Source organism: Littorina saxatilis, linkage group LG7, assembly GCF_037325665.1.
Source record: "Littorina saxatilis isolate snail1 linkage group LG7, US_GU_Lsax_2.0, whole genome shotgun sequence".
NCBI classification, from domain to species: Eukaryota; Metazoa; Mollusca; class Gastropoda; order Littorinimorpha; family Littorinidae; genus Littorina; species Littorina saxatilis.
The window spans coordinates 39,694,593-39,704,592 of record NC_090251.1 but is presented as its reverse complement, the minus strand read 5'-3'; the positions used below and the strand labels follow the sequence as shown (position 1 = coordinate 39,704,592).

At 43.8% G+C, this 10,000-nt stretch overlaps 1 protein-coding gene across 2 annotated transcripts in view; it reads right to left on the bottom strand.

Moving 5' to 3' along the window:
* Positions 1-1,061: 1,061 nt before the first annotated feature.
* LOC138971438 (uncharacterized) overlaps positions 1,062-10,000 on the bottom strand; it is a 13,224-nt gene continuing 4,285 nt past the window's right edge. For both annotated transcript variants that reach the window (XM_070344169.1, XM_070344168.1), the window contains exons 3-5: positions 7,822-8,100; positions 7,318-7,467; positions 1,062-1,671 (exon numbers count right to left, since the gene is read on the bottom strand). In XM_070344169.1, the coding sequence (XP_070200270.1) occupies positions 1,463-1,671; positions 7,318-7,467; positions 7,822-8,100 (638 nt within the window). In that variant the 3' untranslated portion in view covers positions 1,062-1,462. The remainder of the gene's footprint in view (positions 1,672-7,317; positions 7,468-7,821; positions 8,101-10,000) is intronic.

Below are 10,000 nucleotides of genomic sequence, written 5' to 3'. Positions count from 1 at the left end.
ATCTTGTCAAAGTTGATTTAACATTGATAGCTTCTCAGTTGAAAAAAACAAAAACGAATCAGTGTGAGTGTGCATAATCTGTGAGACTGAACTTAGATCTATATCTTTAAAAGTCAAGCTTTTATTCTTCTTCTGCGTCTATGGACTGCAACTCCCACGTACACTCGTGCTTTGCAGGAGCGTTTTTGTGTGTGTGTTTTTACCCGTATGACCGCCCGCCATTCAGGCAGCCATAGTCCGTTGTCGAGACGTGCATGCTGGATATGTTTGTGTTTTTATAAGTTAATCTACCGAACTTTGACATAAATTACACAATTTTACTGTGCGTACTTGGTCTTCTGCTTTCGTGTACACACGTAGGAGGATAAAGCACTAACATGTCTGCACATAAGCTGACCCGGGAGATCAGAACTGAAAATCTCCACCCTTAACCCATCAGACACGGCGTGGATTCGAACCCCGATCCTTCCACTCAACGTCTGAACCACTAGGCCATTGTGCTCGTCTCAAACTCTAATGTTGATTAACAGTGCTGTCACCGCAACACTTGCATTCACTACGCACTACGCGTGTTCTCTTACAAACTGTGACTTAGCGTGTTTGCGTATTTGCTACGAGCCGCTGTTCGGTCGTTCTCGTTTATTTCTGTTGAGTCACAGTTTCTGACCGTTAGATTCTCTGACGGCGACACTGCCTGCAAGACAACTATCTCCTCTTCGCAATCTTCTACTCTACAACAATGTACCATCGCAACCTAACCACCATTATCATCACCACCCCCACTCCTACTACCAACACCAACACCATCATCATCGTCGTCGTCGTCGTCGTCGTCATCATCGTCATGATCAGGAGAAAAAGCAGCAGCAGCATTCTAACGACGACGTCTAGAAGAAGAAGAAGAAGAAGAAGAAGAAGAAGAAGAAGAAGAAGAAGAAGAAGAAGAAGAAGAAGAAGAAGAAGAACAACAACAACAACAACAACAACAACAACAACAACAACAACAACAACAACAACAACAACAACAACAACAACAACATAAAAATGAATAAGAAGCTGGTTTAATCATCAAGGTATAATTCAATTAAAACAAATTGACTTCGACGCAAAGAAAAATCAACCGTTCATGAACAACAACAAAAACACACAAATAAACAAACAATCAAACAAACAAACAAACAAACAAACAAAGAAAACAACACATAAATCCGCAATGAAAACAAAATGAACAACATTGAAGAAATCGGAAACAAATGGAAGAAAGGGATAGGGGCACTGTTTACAAAGTCAGAACATGTGTTAAAAGACAAGTTTAATAAACAGTGTGGAAGAAGAAGATGAACAAAGACGACAAGAAAGACAATTAAATAGTTTGCGCCGTCACCTGACCCCCGCGCAACAATAACAACAACAACAACAACAACAACAGCAACAACAACAACAGGCGACGGCGTCACGTCTTTCATTGTGTCGGAACAACAAGCTCGGTCACGTGATCTCTGCGCAGGCGCACACCAACGGCGACCGCAATGATGATGGACAGAACCGCAGCCGCCATGGAAAAGAAGATGGGCCAGTCAAGATGGCCGCCGGCCGTAGTGCGTTGTGGGTAGCGAGCCAGTCCTGCCGACTTCTTCAGGAAAACTGCCATGCCGATCAGGATTGCAACGGCTGCAGAAAAAAAAGTCAAACAAGGACAAATGCTAGAATTGGTTATTATGATCCGTGAGTAGGTGAGAGAGAGAGAGAGAGAGAGAGAGAGAGAGAGAGAGAGAGAGAGAGAGAGAGAGAGAGAGAGAGAGAGAGAGAGAGAGAGAGAGAGAGAGAGAGAGAGAGAGAGAGAGATAGAGAGAGATAGAGAGAGACGGACGGACGGACGGACGGGCTGACAGAAGGACGGGCGGGCGGGCGGACGGACAGACAGACAAACAGACGGAGAAACAGGGTGAAAGACAAGGTAGAGAACGAGTGTCACAGGTATCACAAAAGAGGCAACCCTGTGCTGTTTTACCTGTTTGGCTTCTTGTTAAACAACAAGAGGAGACATCACATGACAGCACCATTTTTCACAGAAGAAGAAGACGAAGAGGAAAATGAACAACAACAAGAACAACAAGAACAAGAACAAGAAAAGAAGTGTTTTCCAAATGAACATACACGCGCGGCTGAAACGAGAGAAAGAGCCTGACCAAAAAGGAACAGAAGAGACTAACAAACGTGTGACCTATTTGTACCTATTTGGTGGCTAATCAGTAAATTATAAGATGGGATATCATAGTATGATGTTTACTTGAAGAAGAACAAGAAAACGAACACATGTTTATTTAACACAAAAAAGAAGAAAACAAGTCGCGTAAGGCGAAATTACTATATTTAGTCAAGCTGTGGAACTCACAGAAAGAAACTGAACGCACTGCATTTTTTCACAATGATCGTAGTCCGCCGCTCGTGCAAAACGCAGTGAAACTGACGAGCCTGTTTAGCGCGGTAGTGGTTTCGCTGTGCTGCATAGCACGCTTTTCTGTACCTCTCTTCGTTTTAACTTTCTGAGCGTGTTTTTAATCCAAACATATCATATCTATATGTTTTTGGAATGAGGAACCGACAAGGAATAAGATGACATTGTTTTTAAATCGATGTCGGAAATTTAATTTCGATCATAATTCTTATATTTTAAATTTTCACAGCTTGTTTTTAATCCAAATATAACATATTTATATGTTTTTGGAATCAGTAAATCATGAAAAATACGATGAACGTAAATTTGGATCGTTTTATATAAAACAAAAATGTAATTACAATTTTCATATTTTTAATGACCAAAGTCAGTAATTAATTTTTAAGCTACCAAGCTGAAATGCAATACCAAAGTTTGGCCTTTGTCGAAGATTGCTTTACAAAGATGTCAATCAATTCGATTGAAAAATGAGGGTGTGACAGTGCCGCCTCAACTTTAAAAAAAGCCGGATATGACGTCATCAAAGACATATATCGAACAAACAAACAAAATCGTCTGGGGATATCATACCCAGGAACTCTCATGTAAAATTTCATAAAGATCGGTCCAGTAGTTTACTCTGAATCGCTCTACACACACACACACGCAGACACACACACACACACACACACACACACACACACACACACACACACACACACACACACACACACACATACACCACGACCCTCGTCTCGATTCCCCCTCTATGTTAAAACATTTAGTCAAAACTTGACTAAATGTAAAAAGCAGTCCGTACTGAGACAGAGCAAGGTCTTGCAGGGACTAACCACAGAGAAGGCCGGATCGAGATGAAGAAACCATTAATCAGAATGTCCAGAAGAAACAATCATTTGCATTCTGAGATTTATGGACGGACATTGATTTCTTGTCGCTGGTGTAGCCGCCATCTTCTTCTTCTTCTTCTTCTTCTGCGTTCGTGGGCTGAAACTCCTACGTACACTCGTGTTTTTTGCACGAGTGGAATTTTACGTGTATGACCGTTTTTTACCCCGCCATTTAGGCAGCCATACGCCGTTTTCGGAGGAAGCATGCTGGGTATTTTCGTGTTTCTATAACCCACCGAACTCTGACATGGATTACAGGATCTTTTTCGTGCGCACTTGGTCTTGTGCTTGCGTGTACACACGGGGGGTGTTCGGACACCGAGGAGAGTCTGCACACAAAGTTGACTCTGAGAAATAAATCTCTCGCCGAACGTGGGGACGAACTCACGCTGACAGCGGCCAACTGGATACAAATCCAGCGCGCTACCGACTGAGCTACATCCCCGCCATAGCCGCCATCTAAAGTTAAGGTCTCTCGCAGCCCGGTAAAGATGATAATTAAGAAAATATGTAGAATCAAAAAACAAGAAAGTTAGGTTGTTGGAACGTTTGTTATTGACAAAACAATACATTCACAGATCCAACGGTCTTTTAAGTGAACAGACAAACAAATATTCACACAAAACTTATCTTGATAGTTCTATCAGTTTACGTCCACTCGTCAGGAAGCCGAGCGAATGAATAACAAACGTTCCAACAACCCATGCACCTTTCTTGTTTTTTTATTCTGAATTTTGGAACGTTGGCAGTCTTTTTGTTTTTGGATTTGTTCAAGAAAATATGTGTTTATTACCATTTCCGCTATGACTTTTATGATGAATGTTCACCCTCCACGCATGCGTTCGGCTTTCAATATTATTAGCATTTCGTGTCTGACCGCATTTTGTGTGTGTGCTGTTGTTGCTGACTCTCTTCCCAGTCTATGGTGTGATGGTGAAGCAGTTCAATGGTTCGATGCAACATTTTTAAATTTGAAATTCATTTAAATCATTGAAAGATTTGGTCTTTTTTGGCTCGACTGTCTGTCGATCAACACATGTTTTCTCATGTTATGCGTGTGTTCGTGTGTGTGTGTATGTGTGTGTGTGTGTGTGTGTGTGTGTGTATGTGTGTGTGTGTGTGTTTGTGTGTGTGTGTGTGTTTTTGAATGTGTGTGTGTGTGTGTGTGTGTGTGTGTGTGTGTGTGTGTGTGTGTGTGTGTGTGTGTGCGTGCGTGTGTGCGCGGGGGCACTTAATTGCTGATGGAAAAACTGTCGTGTTTTTTTTCCCAAGAAGAGTTTGAGGTCTCTGTAAGTAATACCTTTTTCTGATATTTGCTATTTGCTTACATCCTTTTTGCATTGTAGCAACTGGTTTTTTTTGGATGAACTTTGTTAAAATCTATACCCAAACAATTGTTCGTGACTTGCTCTGGGTTTTGGAATTAAAACAGACTGAAAGGTTACAATTTCAACGAAGAAAAAAATCATTCTCAACGTCCTCTCATGCAATCTAGTCCTATTAGAGACATGAAATTAATACGCATAGATTGGAGGGGATAAAGGAAGAAGTCATACCTCGTCGCCTTTCATCTTCTTCTTCGTTCATGGACTGAAACTCCCACGTTCACTCATGTTTTTAGCACGAGTGGGTCTTTACGTGTATGACTGTTTTGACCCCGCCATTCAGGCAGGCAGCCAAACGCCGTTTTCGGGGGAAACATGCTGGGTATTTTCGTGTTTCTATAACCCACCGAACTCTGACATGGATTACAGGATCTTTTCCGTGAGCACTTGGTCTTGTGCTTGCGTGTACAAGGGGGGATAAGGCACTATAGCAGGTCTGCGCATAAGTAGACCTTGGAGATCGGACAAATCTCCACTGTTAACCCACCAGGGCGCCGCGGCCGGGATTTGAACTCACGACCTTCCGGCCGATGTCCGATTAAAAGGTGTGTCTTATCCACTACGCCCATCGTCTTTTATCTAATCAGCCGAACAATGTGGGGCCTTCGAAATAGGATTTTCAGACATTTATTCGCAATGTCCCTGTCAGTTTTGACAATCCAAATCATGTTAGCACTGAATTTCTCTAATAAAACTTAAGTTGGACACTGTCTCACTTTTGCCGACCGCGAGTTTAAAACATATATCTTTGTAGAACAAGACCATGTATTAACCGGCAAAGAAGCTGACATGTGGACGGATTATAGAAGTGCAGGAGTACCAGCATTTAAAAATGACGTATATGTCTGATATTTCCGTCTCCCAGTAGGCGCAGAAAATGACATATATAACAGACCGAATATTGATGGAAAGATAAGCTTTATTATTTCAGAAGTGAGTGATTACTATTTTCTGGGAGCATTTAACATAAAAATGAGCTTTCTGTGTGAAGGATTGTGCCTTCATTTTTTGGAGTCAAGTTTTAGGGCTTGAAGATGATCATGCTTATTCTGTTACCCTCGTAAAATAAAGAATTGTCATTGTCATTGTCATTGTCATTGTCATTGTCATTGTCACTCATTCTTGGAGTTTCCTTTAGATGAGTAAGGGATACGAAGCCCTGTCACTGGGACAGGAAGCAAGTCGTCTCATCGTCGCTTTATAAGACATTGTCGAAGTTTACTTTTTGACAAGATAAGAGGGCAGTTTACTCCAGAACTTATTAATTTGGCACAATAAGTCTGATAATGATTAGAGTATCTTCTTACAACGTGTTTGGAAATGACATAGACTGTGTCTTTGACTTCTTTTGCTGCGTAATGATACTGTGCAATCATCCACGCCTTACAAGGATCGAACAAAATGATATTATCAAACGTTGACCACTGTGCTTGACTCGGCGAGACATATGTACGCGGTGTTGTACGACGTTTGAGGTGTACATTATCGGGGCTTTCAAAAGCACGAATGTACTAAAAGCGTCTCAAATAGTATTGGACACCCAAGCACGCGCGCAAGCACGCACGCACCCACGCACGCACGTACGTACGCACGCACACACACACACGCACACACACACACACACACACACACACTATTTCACACACACACACACACACACACACTGACTATTTCACACACAGTGCAAACACACACTCGCGCACGCACGCACCAACACACACACTATTTCACACACACACACACACACACACACACACACCCTCCCCACACACACACACACACAGATGAGCGCACGAGAGAAAGCCAAAGCCCCCATCCGCTCCACCCCCCAAAAATAGTAAGACTCCATGGATATTGAGGACAGTTTTTGAAATAAAAAAAAGTGGGTATTTTTACCCCGTGATCGACTTACTTAGAAAAATGTCAGAAGAAAATGTCTTGATTATACATCCTATGTGACAAAAGACATGTCGCAAAAATAAAGACAAGAGAAATATAATCAATCTGATAATGCTAGAATTGCTGCCGTTACAACATACCCACAAATGATAATTATGGTCTGTCTGTGCAAATTCTTCTTCTGAATAATATTAATTTAAATTCAACAAGAAATTCCTCCGAGGTAGGAAAAACACCCCCGTTGGTCAAAGGGAAATAACCATTCTAACTGCCACCAACTGAGAAGGTTATTTCCCTTTGACCATTAATATGTCCCTCTATAAGTCCTTGTAGAATCTTAATCCACCAATAACTCCCTAACCGTGTGTTTGGCTGGTCCCAATTTTTGTAAGGACCGTCTCAGGAATGTATAGAACCTGTTCACCAAGTTTGGTGACGATCGGTCCGTTCATTCTTGAGATCTATATGCGAACACAAACAAACAAACAAACAAACAAACACATCGACCGAATCCTATACACACCCCTATACCGGGGGTGTAATAAGAGGGTTGACATGCGAGAAAAGGATTTACGGATTGCTATATCACAACAAGCCATGACATGGCAGCGCCTGTGTGGTTCACTTCTTTTGTATATATACTATTACGTTGTATAACTTTACAGCATAAACGTGCAGAAAAACTTACCTGAAGCAGCCAGCAGGAAGACAGACAGACGCCTGAGTAAGAGGAACATCTCGCGTTCATCCTTCACGCTGGTCATCACATAGCACAGTAACGCCAATACACTGAATGCTACAGCTCCAGATTCAAACACCTGGGTTACCTGCAACCATGCTGAAACACAGAACACAACTATATAACCAACCATTAAGGCGCTTTTAAGGAGATACATGTATAATATGTATCTTCAGTCTTTCATGCTTGTTATCACATAGCACAGTAACGCAAATACACTGAATGCTACAGCTTCAGATTCAAACACCTGGGATAACTGTATCCATGCTGAAACACAGAACACATTTCCGTTACTCTATTGATGATGATGATGATGATGATGGTGATGGTGATGATGATGATGCTGACACTGATGATGATGATGATACTAATAATAATTACGACGACGACGACGACAACGACGACGACAACAATGACGATATCAACGACATTTCACTGTAAAATACTACTTACCGTTGGCTTTGGACGTGTCGATGGGAATCTCCGTGCACTTCTCGTCGCCGTCGCTGCACTTGATGGTGGTCCAGAGCCCGTAGGTGGTGGTGCCGTTGCTTTCGCTGTCGTCGTGATGGCGGTGGTCAGGGGGCAGCGTCCACCACCCCGGCACGAACATCCCCGTCAGCTGCATCCCCACGGACACCAGCGTCACCACAACCACCGTCGCATCCACCATCACCTCCTTCCTCGAGCGACGGCGGGCGAGGAAGTCGTCTTGCTCGATGGCCGTTTTGTCTGTGGTGGCATTGTAAGACAAAACAAGAGAAATGCTTGAAAAAAGAGAGCGTGATAGTGCCGCTGTCACGAACTGAAAACTCTGCCTGAATAATCTCTCTCAATGCGGTACGGTCAATGCGCATGCGCTAACATGGGGAGATAAATCAGGTCGTGAACAACCTAACCCTAACCATAACCCATGGTTCGTTCCGGCAAAGGGTCGCATTTTTTAAGTCCAAGATTGGCGCATGCGCATTGACCGCATTGAGAGGGATTGTTCAGCAGAGTTTTCAGTTCGTGACACCGTCTCAACAATCTCAAAAATCCGGATATGACGTCATTACATTTGTTTGATCAAAAACGTTAAAAAATCATCTGGGAATATCATACTCACGAACTCTCATGTCAAGTTTCATGAAGATAGGTCCAGTAGTTTTCTCTGAATCGCTCTACACACACACACACACACGCACACACGCACGCACGCACACACACACGCCCGCACGCACACAAACAAACACACACACACACACACACACACACACACACACACACACACATACACACATACAGGGATTTTTTTTAGACTCAGTAGGGGGGCGACTATCCTCAACCCGGCGGGTCCCCAGGTGGCGGATAGGGGAACGGCCCCCAGATATGGGGGCCAGCTGCAAATAATTATAGAATAAGCAGTCCCGGACCAACTAGTGGTGTCTCTCCCAGGACGGGGTGGGTTTGCAGATGGCACTGACTACCCTATAAATGTCCTACATGACCTATGACGGTTACACCATGCGAGTAAGAGCCGCATTAAATGCTCTGACCCCGGGGTGGGACCCCCGGTAAGAAATCCCCCATGTGTTCCCAGGGTTAGGTTTTTGAGCCAGGAACTAAGGGCGGGGTAACCCTGAAAGAAACTGAGTCGGAGGATCTGGGCCAACAGGCGCACCTAAACCAACCACAGATCTACGCAAGCCGCAATAGCGAACGACAACAACAATCTAACTTTCCTTCCTTCGTAGCTCTCCCAACAGTAACAATACACCGAGAAAAGAGAACGTGCTAATCTGTGGGTAAACCAAGTCACACTCATCACGCGCGTCTGCGTAAATCTTACCTTTTCGTGAGCGTTTGCCTGCCATAGATAAAGGCTAGTTCTTTGCTTTTCTTGACTGTTGCCCCGCGATAACAGATGTATTCCCTCACGTGCTAACAGACACTCATATACGCTCTGTCATTCAAAGAACAAGCACGTGTGGTTTAGATAGGGAAATTAATATGTAAATTTGAGATCTTGAGTAAGACGGCCGTATCCGTTTCTGCCAGAATGTGCAGGTTTAGTTTAGTTTCAGAAAACATGGTGTGACAAGGGTCAAGACAATGCGCAGACTCAAAAACGGTTTCCATGTCCCACCACCCCCCCCCCCCCCCCCCACGTGTCACCACATGCACGGTGCCACGTAAAAGCCTGAACTCGGTCATGCTGCCATAAACCGGCACGGTTGGCCAAGTGGTAAGGCGTCCGCCCCGTGATCGGGAGGTCGTGGGTTCGAATCTCGGCCGTGTCATACCTAAGACTTTAAAATTGGCAATCTAGTGGCTGCTCCGCCTGGCGTCTGGCAGTATGGGGTTAGTGCTAGGACTGGTTGGTCCGGTGTCAGAATAATGTGACTGGGTGAGACATGAAGCCTGTGCTGCGACTTCTGTCTTGTGTGTGGCGCACGTTATATGTCAAAGCAGCACCGCCCTGATATGGCCCTTCGTGGTCGGCTGGGCGTTAAGCTAACAAACAAACAAATGCTGCCATAAGTGCAAGAGGCTGCTTACACATAAACACGCACACACATGGGTACTGCGACTTTAATGTGTTGCTGCTACATTTCATCTGGGAAGAAGCGACCTGAATTTCCCAGCAATG